The sequence below is a fragment of the Pleurodeles waltl genome, chromosome 5 (assembly GCF_031143425.1).
Source record: "Pleurodeles waltl isolate 20211129_DDA chromosome 5, aPleWal1.hap1.20221129, whole genome shotgun sequence".
Taxonomy (NCBI): Eukaryota; Metazoa; Chordata; class Amphibia; order Caudata; family Salamandridae; genus Pleurodeles; species Pleurodeles waltl.
In genome coordinates, this window is record NC_090444.1 from 23,557,961 (window position 1) to 23,580,643 (window position 22,683).

At 47.8% G+C, this 22,683-nt stretch overlaps 1 protein-coding gene across 3 annotated transcripts in view; it reads left to right on the forward strand.

Moving 5' to 3' along the window:
- The window catches only part of LOC138295305 (NACHT, LRR and PYD domains-containing protein 12-like), a 543,642-nt gene that overhangs the window by 385,476 nt on the left and 135,483 nt on the right, over positions 1 to 22,683 (forward strand). For all 3 annotated transcript variants that reach the window (XM_069233518.1, XM_069233519.1, XM_069233520.1), the window contains one exon: positions 12,027 to 12,194. In XM_069233518.1, the coding sequence (XP_069089619.1) occupies positions 12,027 to 12,194 (168 nt within the window). The remainder of the gene's footprint in view (positions 1 to 12,026; positions 12,195 to 22,683) is intronic.

The window sequence follows — 22,683 nt, forward strand, 5'->3', positions numbered from 1 at the left end:
ATCTGATCCAGGGACTCCCCCAGGAAAAGATTCAGGAAAGAAACTTCCTACCCTGCCCATTACTAGACAGTCTAGCATAGTTGGTAATGAGGTTGGGTCACACCATACAAATAGTGTTGTCTCACATCATAGCAAAAGCATTTATTCTCACCACAGTGGTACTGATGTTTCTGTGAGCCAAGCTGTTAGGGTGCCCTCTGTAAGGGACAGGTCTCCTTCTGTCCATTCTCACCATACTTCTGTTTCAAGGCATGTCCCTCCCACCCACCCTGATGACAGATTGTTAGAAAGGGAGCTCAATAGATTGAGAGTGGAACAAACCAGACTGAAGCTCAAGAAGCAACAGCTGGATTTGGATAGACAGACTTTAGAAGTAGAGAAGGAGAGACAGAAACTGGGTTTAGAAACCCATGGTGGCAGCAGCAGTATTCCCCATAGTCATCCTGCAAAAGAGCATGATTCCAGGAATCTGCATAAGATAGTTCCCCCTTATAAGGAGGGGGATGACATTAACAAGTGGTTTGCTGCAGTTGAGAGGGCCTGTGCTGTACAGGATGTCCCTCAAAGGCAGTGGGCTGCTATCCTATGGCTATCATTTAGTGGAAAAGGTAGGGATAGGCTCCTTACTGTAAAAGAAAATGAAGCTAATGATTACAAAGTTCTTAAGAATGCACTCCTGGATGGTTATGGCTTAACCACTGAACAGTACAGGATAAAGTTCAGAGAGACCAAAAAGGAGTCTTCACAAGACTGGGTTGATTTCATTGACCATTCAGTGAAGGCCTTGGAGGGGTGGTTACATGGCAGTAAAGTTACTGATTATGACAGCCTGTATAACTTGATCCTCAGAGAGCATATTCTTAATAATTGTGTGTCTGATTTGTTGCACCAGTACTTGGTGGACTCTGATCTGACCTCTCCCCAAGAATTGGGAAAGAAGGCAGACAAATGGGTCAGAACAAGGGTGAACAGAAAAGTTCATACAGGGGGTGACAAAGATGGCAACAAAAAGAAGGATGGTAAGTCTTCTGACAAGGGTGGGGACAAATCTAAAAATGAGTCTTCATCAGGCCCACAAAAACACTCTGGTGGGGGTGGTGGGCCCAAATCCTCCTTTAATCAAAACAAAGAAAAGAAACCATGGTGCTATTTATGTAAAGTAAAAGGCCGTTGGACAACAGATCCCAGTTGTCCAAAGAAAAGCACCAAGCCTCCTACCACTACAACCCCTACTGCTACCCCTAGTGTCCCTACTAATAGCAGTGGTGGTGGGAGCAAGCCTACTAATTGCCAATCCAAGGGAGTAGCTGGGCTCACTATTGGTAACTTAGTTGGGGTTGGCCTTGTTAGGGAGGCCACAGAGGCTGTGTTAGTCTCTGAGGGGGCTATTGATTTAGCCAGCTTAGTTGCTTGTCCCCTTAATATGGATAAGTACAAGCAGCTACCCCTAATAAATGGTGTTGAGGTTCAGGCCTACAGGGACACTGGAGCCAGTGTGACTATGGTCATAGAGAAACTGGTCCACCCTGAACAACACCTACTTGGTCACCAGTACCAAGTAACCGATGCTCACAACAACACATTTAGCCACCCCATGGCTGTTGTTAATCTCAACTGGGGGGGGTTACTGGTCCAAAGAAAGTTGTGGTAGCCACAGATTTACCTGTAGACTGTCTACTAGGAAATGATTTGGAGACATCAGCTTGGTCAGATGTGGAGTTGGAGGCCCATGCAGCAATGCTGGGCATCCCAGGGCATATTTTTGCTTTGACAAGGGCTCAGGCCAAAAAGCAAAAAGGACAGGGAAGCTTGGATCCTGGAACAATGGACCAAGTGCTCCCTAAAGCTAGGGCTAGTAGAAGCAAACCACTTCCTACTATCCCTCCCTCTACAGTGGATTCAACTTCTGAGGAAGAAGAATTCCCTCCCTGTGCAGAACCTACACCAGAGGAGCTGGAAGCAGACACTGCTGAGCTTTTGGGTGAAGGGGGGCCTGCCAGGGAGGAGCTGAGTGTGGCACAGCAAACCTGTCCCACATTAGAGGGTCTAAGACAGCAAGCTGTCAAACAGGCTAATGGGGATGTCAGTGACTCTCACAGAGTTTACTGGGAGGACAACCTCTTGTACACTGAGCACAGGGATCCTAAACCTGGAGCTGCCAGGAGACTAGTGATTCCTCAGGAGTACAGAAAGTTCCTCCTAACTCTTGCCAACGACATTCCCCTAGCTGGGCACCTGGGTCAAATGAAAACTTGGGACAGACTGGTTCCATTGTTTCATTGGCCTAGGATGTCTGAGGACACAAAAGATTTTTGTAAGTCCTGTGAAACCAGTCAAGCCAGTGGCAAAACAGGTGGCACCCCAAAGGCACCCCTTATTCCACTGCCTGTGGTTGGGGTTCCCTTTGAAAGGGTAGGGGTTAACATAGTTGCCCCCCTTGACCCTCCTACTGCTTCAGGCAATAGGTTTATCTTGGTGGTAGTGGACCATGCCACAAGATACCCTGAAGCAATTCCTTTAAGGACCACTACAGCACCTGCAGTGGCTAAGGCCCTCCCGGGAATATTTTCTAGGGTGGGCTTCCCAAAGGAAGTAGTATCAGACAGGGGAAGCAATTTCATGTCTGCATACTTAAAGGCCATGTGGAAGGAGTGTGGTGTAACTTACAAGTTCACAACACCCTATCATCCACAAACAAATGGACTGGTGGAGAGATTTAATAAAACTCTCAAAGGCATGATTATGGGTCTCCCTGAAAAACTCCGCAGGAGATGGGATATCCTTCTACCATGCCTCCTTTTTGCCTACAGGGAGGTACCCCAGAAAGGAGTGGGCTTCAGCCCCTTTGAACTTCTTTTTGGACACCCTGTTAGGGGTCCACTCACACTTGTAAAGGAGGGTTGGGAACAACCTTTAAAAGCTCCTAAGCAGGATATTGTGGATTATGTACTTGGCCTCAGATCAAGGATGGCTGAGTACATGAAAAAGGCCAGAAAAAACCTTCAGGTCAGCCAAGAGCTCCAGAAGCAATGGCATGATCAGAAGGCTGTTTTGGTTCAGTACCAACCAGGGCAGAAAGTGTGGGTCTTGGAGCCTGTGGCCCCAAGAGCACTCCAAGATAAATGGAGTGGACCCCACACAATTGTTGAAAAGAAGGGAGAAGTCACCTATTTAGTTGACTTAGGCACTGCCAGGAGTCCCCTTAGGGTGCTCCATGTCATCCGCCTGAAACCCTACTATGACAGGGCTGATCTCACCCTGCTCATGGCAACTGATGAGGGACAGGAAGAAGACAGTGATCCTCTACCTGATCTCTTCTCTTCCACAGAACAAGATGCTCTTGTGGAAGGTGTAGTTTTGGCTGATTGTCTTACTGCTGAGCAGAAAGACCATTGCATAAATCTCCTAGATCAATTCTCTGAACTCTTCTCTACTGTGCCAGGTACCACTTCTTGGTGTGAGCACACTATAGATACTGGAGACAGTTTACCTGTCAAAAGTAAGATCTATAGGCAGCCTGACCATGTCAGGGACTGCATAAAGCAAGAGGTCCAGAAAATGTTAGAACTAGGAGTGGTTGAGCACTCTGAAAGTCCATGGGCTTCTCCTGTGGTACTTGTACCAAAACCCCATTCCAAAGATGGAAAGAAGGAAATGCGGTTTTGTGTAGACTATAGAGGTCTCAACTTGGTAACCAAAACTGATGCTCACCCTATACCCAGGGCAGATGAGCTCATAGATACACTGGCATCTGCCAAGTATCTAAGCACTTTTGATTTGACTGCAGGGTATTGGCAGATCAAATTGTCAGAAGATGCTAAACCTAAGACTGCATTTTCTACCATTGGAGGCCATTACCAGTTTACTGTAATGCCTTTTGGTTTGAAAAATGCACCTGCCACTTTTCAGAGGTTGGTGAACACAGTCCTGCAAGGGCTGGAAGCTTTCAGTGCAGCATATTTGGACGATATAGCTGTCTTTAGCTCCAGCTGGGATGATCACCTGGTCCACCTATGGAAAGTTTTGGAGGCCCTGCAGAAGGCAGGCCTCACTATCAAGGCTTCAAAGTGCCAGATAGGGCAGGGGAAGGTGGTTTATCTGGGACACCTTGTTGGTGGGGAACAGATTGCACCACTTCAGGGGAAAATCCAAACAATTATTGATTGGGTTCCCCCTACCACTCAGACTCAGGTGAGAGCCTTCCTAGGCCTCACTGGGTATTACAGGAGGTTCATTAAGAACTATGGCTCCATTGCAGCCCCTCTTAATGACCTCACATCCAAGAAAATGCCTAAAAAGGTATTATGGACAGCAAACTGTCAGAAAGCTTTTGAGGAGCTGAAGCAGGCCATGTGCTCTGCACCTGTCCTGAAAAGCCCTTGTTACTCTAAAAAATTCTATGTCCAAACTGATGCATCTGAATTAGGAGTAGGGGCAGTCCTATCACAACTTAATTCTGAGGGCCAGGATCAACCTGTTGCTTTTATTAGTAGGAGGTTGACCCCTAGAGAAAAGCGTTGGTCTGCCATAGAGAGGGAGGCCTTTGCTGTGGTCTGGGCTCTGAAGAAGTTGAGGCCATACCTGTTTGGCACTCACTTCATTGTTCAGACAGACCACAAACCCCTACTTTGGCTAAAACAAATGAAAGGTGAAAATCCTAAATTGTTGAGGTGGTCCATATCCCTACAGGGAATGGACTATACAGTGGAACATAGACCTGGGAGTAGCCACTCCAATGCAGATGTACTCTCCAGATATTTCCACTTAGACAATGAAGACTCATCAGGTCATGGCTAGTCTTATTGTCCTTCGTTTGGGGTGGGGTTGTGTAGGAAAGTACCATCTTGCCTGGCATGTTACCCCCATTTTTCACTGTATATATGTTGTTTTAGTTGTATGTGTCACTGGGACCCTGGTAACCCAGGGCCCCAGTGCTCATAAGTGTGCCTGAATGTGTTACCTGTGTAGTGACTAACTGTCTCACTGAGGCTCTGCTAATCAGAACCTCAGTGGTTATGCTCTCTCATTTCTTTCCAAATTGTCACTAACAGGCTAGTGACTAATTTTACCAATTTACATTGGCTTACTGGAACACCCTTATAATTCCCTAGTATATGGTACTGAGGTACCCAGGGTATTGGGGTTCCAGGAGATCCCTATGGGCTGCAGCATTTCTTTTGCCACCCATAGGGAGCTCTGACAATTCTTACACAGGCCTGCCACTGCAGCCTGAGTGAAATAACGTCCACGTTATTTCACAGCCATTTTACACTGCACTTAAGTAACTTATAAGTCACCTATATGTCTAACCTTTACCTGGTAAAGGTTAGGTGCAAAGTTACTTAGTGTGAGGGCACCCTGGCACTAGCCAAGGTGCCCCCACATTGTTCAGAGCCAATTCCCTGAACTTTGTGAGTGCGGGGACACCATTACACGCGTGCACTACATATAGGTCACTACCTATTTGTAGCTTCACTATGGTAACTCCGAATATGGCCATGTAACATGTCTATGATCATGGAATTGCCCCCTCTATGCCATCCTGGCATAGTTGGCACAATCCCATGATCCCAGTGGTCTGTAGCACAGACCCTGGTACTGCCAAACTGCCCTTCCTGGGGTTTCACTGCAGCTGCTGCTGCTGCCAACCCCTCAGACAGGCATCTGCCCTCCTGGGGTCCAGCCAGGCCTGGCCCAGGATGGCAGAACAAAGAACTTCCTCTGAGAGAGGGTGTAACACCCTCTCCCTTTGGAAAATGGTGTGAAGGCAGGGGAGGAGTAGCCTCCCCCAGCCTCTGGAAATGCTTTCTTGGGCACAGATGTGCCCAATTCTGCATAAGCCAGTCTACACCGGTTCAGGGGACCCCTTAGCCCTGCTCTGGCGCGAAACTGGACAAAAGAAAGGGGAGTGACCACTCCCCTGACCTGCACCTCCCCTGGGAGGTGCCCAGAGCTCCTCCAGTGTGCTCCAGACCTCTGCCATCTTGGAAACAGAGGTGCTGCTGGCACACTGGACTGCTCTGAGTGGCCAGTGCCACCAGGTGACGTCAGAGACTCCTTGTGATAGGCTCCTTCAGGTGTTGCTAGCCTATCCTCTCTCATAAGTAGCCAAACCCTCTTTTCTGGCTATTTAGGGTCTCTAAGCAAAAACAACAAGAAGTGATGGACGGATTGCTGAACATTGTCAAACACTCACCCCCAGTCACAGATCTGGGTTTAATCCATCGTTCTTTTGCTCACCATGCCACCCCAGTTTGGACCCAGCCATATGCAAATCAGTCTTGAACCTGTTCCTCATGGGAACAGTCCAGCCCGAACTGCCAAGCCACGTCCTCACTGGACCGGAAACAAGCATCCTAGGACCGGTTTCGGGGTTTCACCCGTGGGTCGACGGAATCTTCCCCCTGCAACCGCAGGCACCAAAAAGCTGCATTACCGGTCCCTTGGGTCTCCTCTCAGCACGACGAGTGAGGTCCCTCGAATCCAGCAACTCTGTCCAAGTGGCCCCCACAGTCCAGTGACTCTTCAGTCCAAGTTTGGTGGAGGTAAGTCCTTGCCTCACCTCGCTAGACTGCATTGCTGGGAACCGCGACTTTTGCAGCTACTCCGGCCTCCGTGCCCTTCCGGCGGAAATCCTTTGTGCACAGTCCAACCCGGGTCCACGGCACTCTAACCTGCATTGCACGACCTCCTAAGTTGTTCTCCGGCGACGTGGGACTCCTTTGTGCGACTTCGGGTGAGCACCATTTCATGCATCCTCGTAGTGCCTGTTTTTGGCACTTCTCCGGGTGCTACCTGCTGCTAAGAGGGCTCCTTGTCTTGCTCGACGTCTCCTCTACCTCCTGGTCCAATTTGCGACCTCCTGATCCCTCCTGGGCCACAGCAGCATCCAAAAACGCTAACCGCACGATTTGCAGCTAGCAAGGCTTGTTGGCGTTCTTTTGGCGGGAAAACACTTCTGCACGACTCTACAAGGCGAGAGGGTTCCGTCCTCTAAAGGGGAAGTCTCTAGCCCTTTGCGTTCCTGCAGAAACCGCAGCTTCTTCTGTCCAGTAGAAGCTTCTTTGCACCGCAGCTGGCATTTCCTGGGCATCTGCCCATCTCCGACTTGCTTGTGACTTTTGGACTTGGTCCCCTTGTTCCACAGGTACCCTAGATTGGAAATCCACAGTTGTTGCATTGTTGGTTTGTGTCTTTCCTGCATTATTCCTCTAACACGACTTCTTTGTCCTTAGGGGAACTTTAGTGCACTTTGCACTCACTTTTCAGGGTCTTGGGGAGGGTTATTTTTCTAACTCTCACTATTTTCTAATAGTCCCAGCGACCCTCTACAAGGTCACATAGGTTTGGGGTCCATTCGTGGTTCGCATTCCACTTTTGGAGTATATGGTTTGTGTTGCCCCTATCCCTATGTTTCCCCATTGCATCCTATTGTAACTATACATTGTTTGCACTGTTTTCTAAGACTATACTGCATATTTTTGCTATTGTGTATATATATCTTGTGTATATTTCCTATCCTCTCACTGAGGGTACACTTTAAGATACTTTGGCATATTGTCATAAAAATAAAGTACCTTTATTTTTAGTATAACTGTGTATTGTGTTTTCTTATGATATTGTGCATATGACACTAAGTGGTACTGTAGTAGCTTCACACGTCTCCTAGTTCAGCCTAAGCTGCTCTGCTAAGCTACCATTATCTATCAGCCTAAGCTGCTAGACACCCTATACACTAATAAGGGATAACTGGGCCTGGTGCAAGGTGCAAGTACCCCTTGGTACTCACTACAAGCCAGTCCAGCCTCCTACATAGCCAGATCATGTTTAGTATCTGTGAAATTGTAATGAAAAATTCTCTATAATGGTAAAGTTGTATTTTTAATTACAATTTTGAGAATTCCACTTTTAGAAAGTTGTCATTTTCCTGATGTTAGCCCTTTTGTGCTTCCAGCCTGTCTTGGGCCGCATGACTGGGTGTAACTGATAGTTGGACTTTTTGCATGCCTCCCAGTCACTCATTAGAAGGGTTAGGTAGCTTGAATGGGCCATCTTCTGGCAAGATGGTGGGGCAGAGCTGAATACTGCCTCACTTGCAATTATAAAAAGGCTGTGCTCTGCCTTAACACTTTCACATTCTTTCTGAATCCAGCTTGGAGCCAGGGCAGGGAAGTTAGGAAAGTTCCATTCACTTCAAAGCCACTGTCTAGAAGCTTCTCTCCCCTTCCAGAAGAAGGATATCAGCATATTATAAGAGAACCTCAGCTACCAACTCTTCAGTACACTTATGGACCTGTGGATACTCTGCCAGGAAGGACTGCTGTGCTGCTGGAAGCACTGCTACTCCGCTGGACAGCTGCTCTGGAAGAGTGCTGCCTGCTTGTCCTGCTGCTCTGCTACCTTCTAACCACAGAGAGGGACAAGGAGTGCCGAAAGGTCCCACATACACGCTCCATAAGATACTATGTAAAACAATAGGTATTCAGTTCCTAAGAAGAGAGAAACGGAAAAGGAAAAGAAAGTCTAGGCCAGGGCAACTGATGAAAGAAATCAGGGGATCTGAGTGTTCAAAGACAAGAGCCCTCACTCACCCAGGTGGGTATCATGGTTAACTATTCTTAACTATACTGCCTGAAATCATATAGTGCTTATCAAGCACCTCATATGATTATGTGATGTTTCTAAAGCACCTCTTCCTGTGATCATATGGTGTCCTGGAGTGGTGTGGGAGGGTGACCCAGAGGTGGGTCATAGTTAGACCCTAGATGCGCCTTGATTGTATTCTGGGAAATTAATTGCCACCACTGTCTGAAAAGCTTGGAGGGAAAGCCACCCAGAGTGCTCTGAAAGCTCAGTTTTTTATGGGTGTACCACTCCCAAGTGGAGTATACAGAGGCATAAACTGAGGGAGGAAGGGCTTACCTCTGTCACCTGTCCAGCCTCAGGGTACAGACCTGAGCTGAAAAGCCAGTCTCCGGATACCACTCCTAGACTGGTGAGAGATAGATTGAAAGTGAGGTGCCTAACACACGGGGCTATCACCCCTCCACTATGAGAAACCTTAGAGGTGAGGGACCCCTTAGGAAACTCCTTTCCACCCCCACGGCTGCAAGTGAGGCCTGCCCAGGGTACCTGCTTGGAGTTTCCACCTGGCAGTAGATGGCGCAGGGCCTGGTTCTTGACAGTGATAGGTGTCCGTGCCTCTGTTGGTTGCTTTCCTTTTAGGTTAGGGACAGAAGTCTAATCCCTGGGGAGGAATGGGCAATGTAAGAAACTGGGTTACTGGTTCAAGGGTGAAACACCACTCAAGCAGCAGCTTCAAACCTTGGCAGGGTGACAAGCAACCCCCATCTTTACCTGTGCTTAACCCTCGGGTAGCTTGGCACAGAAGGTGACAGGCTTAGCTTACAGGCAATGTGTAAAGAATTTATGCAGCACTTCAAACAGTAATAACGTCAGAACACAACTCAAGAAAATCCCACACCATAAAATAGAGTAAAATGTAATAAATAATTGAAGGACAAAACAACAACAAATCCAATCAATAGAACCAAACGTATGTCATTTAAAAAATGTAGTGAATATAGTACCGAAAAGGACAAAGCACCAACTGTGGATCTCTGGTCGCACCATACCAGGATAAAGTCAAAAGTTCAGGCCGATCACAATGGACCTTAAATCATGGTTGCGGAGCACTGCAAAATCCTCCATCAATGGTGTGTCGTGCAGTAGTGATTCCTAGGAGCTGTGAAGCTGCAATGCAAAGTCCTGCATCATTGTCAAGGGTGCCATCAATGAGAGGCTCACAATGTGAAGGCCTGCGTTGAGTACGCATCATGCAGCGGTGGTTGCTTGAGGGCTGAGGGTGGCAATTTAAAGTCCTGCGCTGGAGACAAACCATGCAGTTATCCCAATGCAGAATCTGGAGCGGCAATGCGTTGCACAATGGCTGTGATGCAGAGATGCATCAGTCCTGCTGGAGCCACAGTTAGACTGGCAGAGAACATTCAGGCCCACTTTCAAGGGTCCATTATTGGAGTGGTATCACTTGGGCAGATAGGACTCATAGCAGACAGAGTCCAGGTGCTGGGTTTAAGGCGGTTGGGGCCTTCTGTCCCTGAGGCTCTGGTCAGAATGCCAACCAGCTAGGGCTTAGAGTCACTCTGGTGGTCCTCGGTTCAAGAAGCAGGACTAGTCATTCACTCAGATAGCAGGTAGAAGGGCAGCCGAGTAGCAGACCTTCTTGCAGAGCAGCACAACGGTCCTTCTGAGTTTCCCCACAGGTCCAGATATGTACTGAAGAGTCGGGTGTAATGGTTCAATATTTGTACCTGGTGCCCACTTTGAAGCAGGAAAGGGTTTAGAAGTGTTCCACTCCCTGTCTGGAATGTCCTGCCTTCTTGCCCTGGCCTCATATTGTCTGGGGTCACAAAAGACCAGTGTCAAATTTTAATTACAATCCTGTAGGCACCAAGCTCAACATCCCCACCTTCTTCCAATTGAAAATGATCACTTATTAAATGTAATGAGGTAACCCAATGTTATCCTATAGGAGATGTAGACCTTACGTAGTAAATAACAAATTTAGGAGTTATTCCACTAGCAGGGCATGTAAAACTTAAAAGTGCATGCCCAACTTTTTAAATTCACTGCACCATGAACTCTGGGCTGTTCAGGACCTACCCTAGTGACTTATATGTATTAATAATGAAGGTTTGGACCTGGCGAAAAGTGTATTTTGCTATGTTGAAATGGCAGTTTAAAAACTGCACACACACTCTGCAATGACAGGTCTGAGACAGGTTTAAAGAGCTACTCAAGTGGATGGCACAATAAGTATTGCTGGCCCACTAATAGCCCTAAACTTACAGGACCTGTGTACCTCTAGTACCACTTTACTAGGAACTTACAAGTAAATTAAACATGCCAATTAGGTGTAGGCCAAATTTACCATGTTTAAAGGAGGGAGCACAAACAGAGTCATAAAGCCAAGGAAAATGATGTCAGCCAAACAGGAGGCTGGAGTGCAGAATGTTAGGGGGGCCCACACCAAGAATGTCAGATCTAATGGGCTACAACACTTTGTTGGCCATGGTGGTACTGTCTGCTGACTGGGATACATCTGAGAGCAAGTTAAGGTTAGGGGCTGCACAGATAAGGAGAGGCGTCCCCATGGGTCAGACCAGTGGCTCAGGTGAGTAGTAACAGAGAGATCCAACTGAGTTCAGAGAGATCCACTTCTTAAGAAGGCCAGAGTCAATGTTCTATCACCTTAGAGGGGAAGCCCATCAACGTATTGATTTGTCCACCCTGGTTCTAGGCTTGAGGGGGGTCAGTGTTTGAGTTTGGTGTTTGTCAAGCACCTCAGCATGTGATCCTGTGGTGTTTGTCAATCACTTCTGCATGTTGTCATCTGGTGTTTTTCAAGCACCTGTGCATGTGATCCTGTGGTGTTTGTCAAGCGCCTCAGCATGTGATCCTGTGGTGTTTGTCAAACACCTTTGAGTGTGCTCCTATGGTATTTGTCATTAACCTCTGCATGTGACCCTGTGGTGTTTGTCAATAACCTATGCGTGTACTCGTATGGTGTTTGTCAAGCACCTTTGCATGTGATCTTGTGGTGTTAGTCAGTCACTTCTGCATGTGCTCATGCGGTGTTTGTCAAGTACCTCTGCATGTGATCATGTTGTGTTGGTGAGGCACCTCTGCCTGACATCATGTTGTGTTTGCCATGCACCTGTGCCTGAAATCATATGGTGTTCATCGCGCACTTCTGCATGTTATCATGTGGTGTTTAGCGAGCGTCTCTGCAGTGATTCAACATGCAAGGGCCATTCCGTGTGCTGTCTCCTATTAGTGTTACTTACTCCTCCGTTTCCAGCTCTTATGACCAGCAGTAGTTCTCATGCACTGTTTTGTCAATTCTGTTTTGTTGATCATCAGAGTGTCTCTGACTGCTGAAACAGTCCTGACCCTATATTCTCAGAGTGTTAAGAGATTGCTAATATCTTCTCTCCTCATTTTAGGCTGGAGGGCTGCTCTTTATGTCCTGATTGCTGCAAAGAGCTCTCTGTTCTTCTCGCACATCCATCACTGAGGGAACTGAACATCTGTGAAAATCCCATGGGAGACTCTGGCATTGGGTGGATCTGTACAACCCTGAAGCATCCCAACTGCAAACTGCAGACACTTCTGTACGTTCTCGTGAGTTGTGTTGTCATCTTCTCAACCACTCAGCTGTACAATCTATGGGGGAAGACTTGCTCAATTGTTCATTTATATATCAAATGGACAGAAGATATATTTCACTCAGTGGATGTTTAAGATTTTCCTTCCTCAGAGGGCTAGAAACATTGAATATATATATGGGCAGGAGACCTGCCATTAATGAGAGTTGTAAGCTGGTATTGGTTATGAAAGTGAACTTGGCACTGAAATGCAAGTCATGATCTACTAAGATGACCTGGGGACCTAAAACGATAGAACAGATTTGGCAGAATCCACTAGGCGGGGTGGTCCCTGGCACTGGACTGGTTCAGTCTTGTAAGCAGAGAAGAGTTGAATATGGCAGCAGAAAGGTATGCGATCTGGCAATATGAAGAACTGAAGACATGCAGCAATGTAATTCTGGACTTGGTGACCTGGCCTTAGAGTGCAATAAATCTTTATCCAAAAATCAAGCCAAATAAGTCAGAAATGTAATTTTGCTTCTATCTACTTGTAATCTGCAATGTGTGGTATCATAGAGTCTTCCCACTTACACTTGTCATTGAGCATCCACAGACTCTCCTCTGCTCAGATACTTGTCCAGGGTAAAGCCAAGTCACCAGCAGTCACTTGGATTCACCTTGGCCACTAAGCTCACTTTCAGGAAATACACTGCCAAAAAACAAAGATGCTGTTTACCTGTTCTCACTTTTAAATAAAGCGAAAATGTTTCTTCCAGAAAGCGACTTTGCAACTGCTGTTCAAGCCCTTGTACAATTGCATCTGGGTGGTAGTTGCGCCCTGCTCCACGGCCTCCCAGATTCCACACTAGTATCCCTTAAGGACACTCTACGAGCCACAGCACATTCTATCCCGGGCATACAGAAATAAGATCACATCACCCCCATCCTGATGGGACTCTATACACTCTTAGTGATGGCCTGTGCCATCTTCAAAATCAGCCTCATTATTTACAGAGCTGTCACAACCAGCACCCCTGCTTATGGTGCAGACAAGCTCTCCATCTCTAGTGACTCTGGGCATACCCATAGCCAGGACATCGGACTAGAGACTAAGAAGTATATGGAAAGAAAAACAAGGCAGCCGGCCTTTTCCATATATGTAATCAGAACCTGTCTCCATCCTGACCACCCCAGCTGTTTAAGACTCACCCCTTTAAGGAACGCGACACCACAATGCATCAACAGTCCATAAGCCACCTCTGCTTTCACTCATTAACAGTATGCTTGCCTTTGACCCTGCACAGCCCTCCACTGCCTTTTATACCACATAAATACTTATATGCATAGTTCTTGTACAACATCAGGCACACTTTCAAATGTCCACCAATGATTCCCAGATTCACATGCATTTGGAGACAAAGGTAAATAGTGTATGGTACAGAGCACCTCGAACACATTCCAAATGGTTAAAAGCATGCTCCATCTGTTTAACTGGATCCAAATCAGTGATCTTAATTGGGCGAGAGGAAGTGATCTTACTAATGAATTTCCGTTTCTCTGGTCTGCAAGTTTAAATCTAGAGCCACACAAGAACAGAGAAACCAACAAATGATTTTCAGTTCAAACCCACCCTACACTTGATAAATGGCATCAAGTATTTGAGGTGTCTAGTCTAAGGGAAATCAACCCATTTCTCCAGACTAGCCTTTGAGTAACTCATTTAGAATTTTGTAAAGTAATCTAAGCACTATCCTAAAGAAACTCATTGACAAACTGTAGAGTGCAGAATCATGAGGCCACAATATTCATCCTTTTAGAGATACATGACCATGCTAAGCCAGCTTCAGAGTTGAAAGTCCCTGGTGTGGTTGTAATAAGCTAAGGTACCACACCTTTGGGGTCCTCTTGAATGTATGAAGTCCTTAAGGTTGTAGAGTGCACCTCAACGTTTAGTGGTGGTCAGTGCTTCTGTCTCCCCACTTTCCTGCACTACTCCTTACTTCCGCCATCCGTTTGGTGTTCATAGTGTAGCGAAGCTCACCTAAACAGGCTTCAGTATACATCCAGCAAATGACACTGAAAAGATATTTTGTTGCTTACTGGACCTGGGTCAAGTATGTTCTGGCAGCTCAGCCTGTGGACTGCAAAGTGCAACACAGGCACCCCAGGGATGGCCCAAGCCTCACGCATTGTACCTCCGATTGTTGGGAGTCATGGGGTAGGCAGCTCCAGGATACCCTCCTGGTGAAAGTGTGCTCTACAAATCTGCATCACATGACATAACATAACAATCTTCTGGATAGAACCCTTGGGGAACTCAATGTCTGCTGGATTGAACACTTCCGGTTGCTCACAGTCTGCTAGTTAGAACCCTTGGGGGTACTCACAGTCTGCTGGATATCTGCAGAGGTCCTGTTTAGCTTCTGGATATCTGCAATGGTCTTATGTACCATCTGGTAGCATTGTTGTCCTATGTCAGAGACCAGGCATACAGTGGGCCCGTTATGGAGGCTGTGGCCACTGGACTGCCTTGGGACAATTACAGCAGTCAAAGAATCCTGCTACCAACAAACACTCCCCATTATTATTAGTATTCTCCCTGAACTAAGATGACAGCTCCAGTCCTTTCCCACCAGTCTCTGTGCCCACCACTGGATCCTTCAGCAGATCCCTTTGTCTGCTGGATTCAAGTTTATTGAGACACGTCAGATAGAGATGAAGATTGCAATGTTGGTGCATGCTATCTTATTACACCGACTAAACGTTGTGTGAAGAGCAACTCCTTTACCTGAGGCTGCCATATTTGTGCCATGTTTACCTTGTTGCTGTGGTTGGTGGGTAGGGCCAGGTCTTTTTCAGCGACATTCATATCAGCTTCTACATCTCTTGATGGTCTTCCCATGGCATCTGCAAAACAGTATGCAAGTACCTCAGAGTACATGCCAACGATTCACTACTGAGGTTTTTAAGGTGTCCTGTGGTTTGTGTTTTCTTACACAAGACACTTTGTTATGGGTAGCTCTGAAATGAAAACAAGACCTTAACTGCACACAAATTGTACTACAGCTCCTGGCTGGATTCCTTTCCATTTATTGTGAGACAGATGCATTAGCCTGTCCTACTGGGCCTCTAATTTCCCAACGTGAGGTACATATTAGCCTCACATTGACATATTAGTCAAAAACTCTGTCAGAAGCAGAACAACAATATACTATTTACAATTATGAAATGCTCATCAGCAATGAGGCCTTTAGCCACTGGTGACACTAATTAGAATGTGTCAGTCAGACTGTCACAGTTTGGAATGGCCCAAAAAATGTGAGGTTTCTGAATTCAATGAGGTGTGAAATTTCAGTGTACTGGAGGGTTACTGTGTTCCCACTTCACTATCAAAAACTGACCAGGAAATCGGCATGGTAAAGAAGGTGTACTGTCTCAAATCCAGGGCTCTCAAAGTGATGCTCCAATCTCCGTTAATAGAACCCATAATGCCCACAATGAAGAAAACACCAGATATGTTTACTATGAATTCAAGCAAGCTCTCCACACTGTTAATAGTACTAAGTGGAATTGGCAGGATTCTTCATCCAGATACATGGAGACCTGGGCTCTTGTATCACCTTTTCAAAATCTTTGTCATAACATAGCAGCTGCAAGACTAGCTATCACAATGGAATCATGACACACCCCAAGCAAGTCATCCCGGAACCTAATAGACCAAAAACGTATTGGCACATATACTTTGGTGGCCACTCATGCATAAAGTGTAGAGTCACCCTGTTCTGTGTACATTCAGACTAACACATTAAGTGGGAAATCAGCCAGACTTTAACCTCGCCAACGCCCTATCAATATTGAACCTCAATGTCAATTAAATTCATGACTCATACTGTTTTATTGGTAGTTGTGTATTGTTTTTATAAAACTAGGATGTCAAGGCATTAAAGTCCTTCCCACATCATAATTTCTGCTAAACATTTCATGAAATAAATTGTCTGATATCATGGGTATCTAATCTCAGATTGTGGCTCCCAGTTTATGTCAAAATTCTAGACTAAGTTTTTGGGAATACAGACAAACACATCTAGTGGCAGAAACCCTCAGTCAGATGGACAAACTGAGAGTTAATAAAGCCGTTGAACAATATCACAGATGTTTCCACACGCAACATCAGAAGGACTGGCTTATGTGGGTTCCAGTTGCAGAATTGGTGTAAAAACACTTCCTTCAGACCTTCTCAAACAGTCACCATATTATTGCACAAATGAGTGTCAGGTCCGCATGATGGATTTGATATACTCACAGTTCCATGTCTCCAGCTATGGCTCTTATGAACTCTTTAGAATATACATCAATGAGTAATTCCCCATCACAGTGACACACGGGTGGAATGATACCAGAGCAATGTAACTAAACTTTGTTTGACAAAAATATTGTGTCTTGAATATCTCTTTCATGAATATCACCCCATTGGATTTAGGAATAAAAAATATACACTGAATGGGCAGGTATTTTTATAAATGGTATTTAGGACACAGTATTTCTGTCAGATATTTTGTATACTATGTTGATAACAATGACTCACAAGTGCATCAGAAATAGGCAAGAAGTTAAGTATGTTGAGTGGGAGATTTAGTCATGCTGTCAACTCATTGTCTACACCTTTGTGTTACAACATAAAGTTCACACCATTACCATTATAAGGATCATTGATTGTTGTTTTTCTGCTTCAACCTATTCATTGGTATATTCTCACCATTTTCCATGTGTCTATGCTAAAACATTCTTCATCATGTCTGTGTCATCTTCTTTGTACACTTAATTCAGTCATACAAGGGGATACAACCTGAATATGAAGTCAAACGGTCCTGGATGCCACAATGTTCATTACCAATCGTTGTATCTTATATATTGGTAGAGGTATTGTCCTGCTGCTTAATTAGTGGACCCTGCTTCTTTTGTTCATGCCCCTTACCTCCTTCATGTCTTTATTACTATTACCCAGGAAAACTGGGCTATCCTTCTGGAGTGGCAAGTGCTGTCAGGACTCAGAAATAAATCCAGGATTTGTACTGTGTGGGAAATCACCCGTGAGGGTTTTAAATTGCTCAATTGTAGACACAGGGAGATTAAGGCCCTCATTATGACACTGGCAGTAAATTCCACTTACCGCCATGCCGGCTGCCTCCAACATACCACCGCGGCGGCGGATATCCGCTAACCATATGATGACACACACACCCCAATCCATCACTATTCAGACACACACACAAATCCGCCAGCCCAAAGGTCAGTGATAAAGTGGCAGTAGCAAAACCCACACTGGTACGCCATCAGAACAACGCCCATCACATTATGATCCACAAATCACCACGGCGGACATTCAATGGTGGTAAACCATTGGCGGTACATACCGCCGCGCTCAAAATACACACACTCAACCAAAACAACACCACATTGGACAATTCAAACGACACGCACCTGACACACATACACATACACATACCACACCCACCCACTCACACCACTATAAAACACACACCCACATCACCCACAACCCTTTACGACTACAAACCATTGCAAACAGACTGACATCACGACTACAGACAAGACCAGACCCACACACCACCATCACCTATACACCACCCACGCACCTTACAACACACACCCTACACACACCACTCACACTACACTTATGGCACCACGACACCCCAGATACTCTGAGGAGGAGCTAAGGGTTATGGTGGAGGAAATCATCCGGGTAGAGCCACAGCTATTTGGATCACAGGTGCAGCAGGTATCCATTGTTAGGAAGAGGGAGCTATGGCGGAGAATCGTGGACAGGGTCAACGCCGTGGGACAGCACCCCAGAACAAGGGATGACATCAGGAAGAGGTGGAACGACATACGGGGGAAGGTACGTTCCATTGAAGCAAGACAACAACTCACTGTACAGAGGACTGGTGGTGGACCCCCACCTCCTCCCCCACAACTAACAACATAGGAGGAGCACGTCTTGGCAATCATGCATCCTGAGGGCCTGGCAGGAGTAGCAGGAGGACTGGACTCTGGTAAGTCAACTCTATACTACTACTACCCCACTACCTGCATGCCATCACGTACCCCATCCTCATCCTTACTCCCATCACTCCACCACTTCCCACACACCCCACCGTCACATCTCATTCATCCCAATACAAAGACCTGCATGCTGTACCAATGCATGGACATCACACACAGCCCTGCATGGACACCTATCACAAATGCATGCACACTAGAGATAATCAGCTAGCCCACCAAATAACAACTCACACAAGGCAAAGCTGCCAGGGCAATATCAACAATAGAGGGCAACCCACCAATTCACAAGATGTCACACACAGAAACAATAACACTGCATTTACATCCCCACAGGTATCCCAGCCAATGTCACCGGAGAAGAGGTGCCAGCAACATCCAGCCCCACCACAGAAGAGGCCCACAGTGATGACAACAGCTCCGCTCACCTGGATCTGGATGACCAACCTGGCCTATCAGGGACCTCCGGACAGTCAGTTACCTAGGCACAGTCTCACACCACCACAGAGCCTCCCCCCTCTGGAAACACCACCACAGCACCCACCCAGCAGGCACATACCTCTGTCCCCAGGACACATCGATCAGCAGTGTGGCCACCACTACAGGGATCCCAGGGCACAACACAAACCCAGGACAATCAGGGACCTGGGGTCAATGGGCACATGGTTCAGGGGACAGTGGCACAGGACAACAGGGAAGATGGGAGGACTGGTGTGCGACAGGGGGAGGAGAGGCCCAGGGAACCGACCCTCCAGGAGGCACTCACCGCGATCCTGGGAGCCTACCAACATTCCCAGGATACGCTGGGCCAGATTCTGGACAAGATGCAGGAGAACATGCGGCGGGACAGGACAGGAGGGACAGTACCTGGGGATCAGGGAAGACTTGAAGTCCATTAACACCACCCTGGTCTCCATTGCAGGGGTGCTGGCAGACATGGCCAACAGTATGAGGGAGGCAGTAGCACACCACCGGGCCCCTGACACTAGCCTGACTACTGAACAGCCCTCCACCTCCGCTGCTGCTAGTGGACAGGAGGCCCGCCACAGGACGAACAGGCCACCAGCACTCCTCCCCCTGCAGAAGGTGAACCACCCAGCAAACGTTCCCTGCGATCCAGGCAGAAGCTAGAGACTATTGCCAAGACCCCCGCCAGTAAATAAGACACTCCTGATTGTCACCCTTGTGTTCCACTCTGTCACCCTGTCCACCTTGAACTGCAATTGCTCCCCTTCCTATGCCCCTTTGGACACTGCACCTGTGATACAAATAGACTGGACTCTACCCTGGACTTTCCTCCATCATCATCCCAGCCCATTGCACTACCCCCTCTTCTTCAGAGCACTGCAATAAACACACTTAGAAAAAATACAAGTATGGTGTATGTCAAATGATTTCTAAATGTATTCATTTAACAAAGTTCAAACATTACATTCCAACTGTACAGTAATGTTTACACAGGAAAGACCTTTAGGTGGCTGCACTGAACACACCAGGAGCAATAGTGGGCACAAACATCTGCAAAAGGAGATGCCAAAGGGTACAGTGAGTGGGCATAGAAGCAGGAATTTACAGCCTGCCAGTGTCAATGTCACGCATCAAACTGTAAATGAAATGTGAAATAACACTGTCTTACCTGTGTGTCATTGGAAGTATTGACGAATAACTGCACTTCTGTTGTCCTCATCCTCTGCCTCCTCATCTTCACTGTCCACAGGGTCCACTGCTGCCACACGGCCATCTCCAGCCTCCTCCTCCTGCAGAAAAGGCACATGGCGGGACAAGGCAAGGTTGTGCAACATACAGCATGCCACCATGAACTGGCAAACCTTCTTGGGTGAGGAGCACAGCGATCCACCAGTTAGTTGGAGGCACCGAAACTTGGCCTTCAGGATTGTCCTTTCTAATTTCCTTCTTGTTCACCCATGTGCCTCATTGTAACGTTCCCCTGCCCTTGTCCTGGGATTCCTCACAGGGGTCAGTAGCCGTGAGAGGTTGGGGTAACCAGAGACACCTGCAAATATCGGGGGACAACTGTTAGCCACACACTCACACTTTGGGCCCACAACATACCCATACGCCAACATCCACTGGGTGGGAACCAGGGCTCACCTATTAGTCACACCCTGTGCCTCTAGAGGTGGGCCATCACATTTGGGATGCTGCTTTTCCTCAGGATAAAGTCATCATGCACAGACTCAGGATACTTAGCAATGATGTGGGAGATGTACTGGTCCGTCAGGCACACCATCTGGACATGCATGGAGTGAAAACTCTTTCGATTTCTGAAGACCTGTTCATTCTGCCGGGGGGAACAAATGCAATATGTTTCCCCAATGCTGTTGGGGATATGTCCCATTGCATAGAAGTCAGATTTCACTGTGGGGTGTGGATAGCAGATATTAGGTCAGGCTCCAATTGGGCACACAGCTCCGTGATTGTGGCCCTGTCAAGTCTATACTAGGATAATGTGCTTGTCCTCCATTGTACACGGAGGATGTCTCCATTTCCTATTCATCCGCAGCGGTTGCAATCTATGTGGCAAAAGAGTGAGCAGCTGGTCATTATCTGTACATTGCAACCACTACAGTTCTATGCATATTGTGATTGTTACATTATTTAGGTGTGATAGGTCCAAAATGTGAATTTGTGTCATGTGACGCAGTTAGGATCCATGGCCTGCACCACCCCTGAAATGGCGTCCACCTGTCCAGTATGGAGGGACAGGTGGAAGTGAGGTAATTCCGCTGACGTTGTGCACTGTTGCCGGAGGTGGTTGAGAACCGCCGTGCAACTCCTTATTGGCTGTCATTGGGCCCTATGGGGTACAGTGGTCAATGGTGTTGTACGCCGGCGGTGATGGTACACACCGCCACGGACGTGACCGCCATTTTCACTGTTCACTCACTTACTACCTGACCTTCAACAGCAGAGGACCTACACTGCATGTGCTGCTGTGCCCCTGCCTTCACCTCGGCGGAGTTGGAGAGACTGGTGGGTGGGGTCCTACCCCAGTACCTATTGCTTAATGGAACCCCAGACCAACAGGTGAGTACACCGTGAGTACGATGCATGGAGTGCTGTGTGTGAAGGCCTCGTGTAGGGGGGGTTGGTGGATGGGCCATGGGCAGCGTGCAGCATGTATGCTGGGCCATGTCTGTGCTAATGGGGATGGGAAGGGGCATGGTGGACCATAAGTGTAACAGGCAGGACAGCCAGACTAATACCTTTCCCTGTGTGTATTTTCCTGCAGGTCAGTGCCCAGCAAAAGAAGGGTATATGGCGTGCCATCGCCAAGGACATGCGGACCCTGGGGTCTACGGCAGGCGGAGCACCCCCTGTCGGAAACGGTGGGAGGACCTGAGATGCTGGGCATGGAAGACGGCGGAGGCCTAGCTGGGGATGGCCTCCCTACAAGGAAGGGGTGCCCGTCGAACCCTGACCACCCTGATGGCCCACATACTGATGGTGGCCTATGCAGAGCTAGATGGGCGCTTGGGGGCATCACAGCAGCAACAAGGGGGTGAATACAGTGCCCTTCATTACAAATTATGCCTGGTGGGGTGGTATCCGGGTGGGGGTGGGGGCCTTGTGGGTGCCCCTAGGCCAGGCCTGACATTGCAGAGTAGGTCCCATGTTGGGCAGGGTTCTGATTTGAAGGTCCTCCAACCAAGCTAGTAGGCATCCACTACTGGCCAGGGGTCTCAGGTATGCTGCAAGTGGCGTTAGGTGTCCCTATCCATGGGCTGGTGACTAGCATTGTGACTGGTAGTACATTGCCTAGTGCGTAGGGCTGTTCCCTGTGTGTTGTGTACACCAACGGTGGTGTTGGTGCCGCCACTGACTAAGTGTATCCTTTGTCTCTTCCCCCCCTTTTTGTTTTGTCACCCTGTCCTTATGTGCATTTCATCATCTGGCAGAGGAGCAGAGGCACCTGCGACCGAGGGAGCTGCATCCCACAGGACCTAGGAGGCCGAATCCACTGACGGTGAGGGCACCAGTGGGATGGGGGGCGAGGGGAGCACCACGGCGGAGACTGGAGGGGACAGTTCGGACACGGATACCTCCTCCAATGGAAGCTCCCTGGTGGTGGCTGACACCTCTGTGCCCACCCCATCTACAGGTATAGCCGCCACCCCCGTACCAGCACCACCCTCCCAGCAGCCCCTCAGCGAGTTGCCCATGCCCGCTCAACCAGGAGGGTGGGCATCTCCTTCGCCCCAGGCACCTCTGGCCCTGCCTCAGTCAGCCCTGCTGCCCTGAGTGAGGAGGCTATTAACCTCCTGCGATCCATCTCTGTTGGGCAGTCAACCATTGTGAATCCCATCCAGGGGCTGGCAGCCCAATTGCAACAAACCAATGTATTTCTGGAGGGCATTCACACTGGCTTGGTGGCCCAGCCGAGATCAATCCAGGCTCGGGCCTCCTCTCTGAT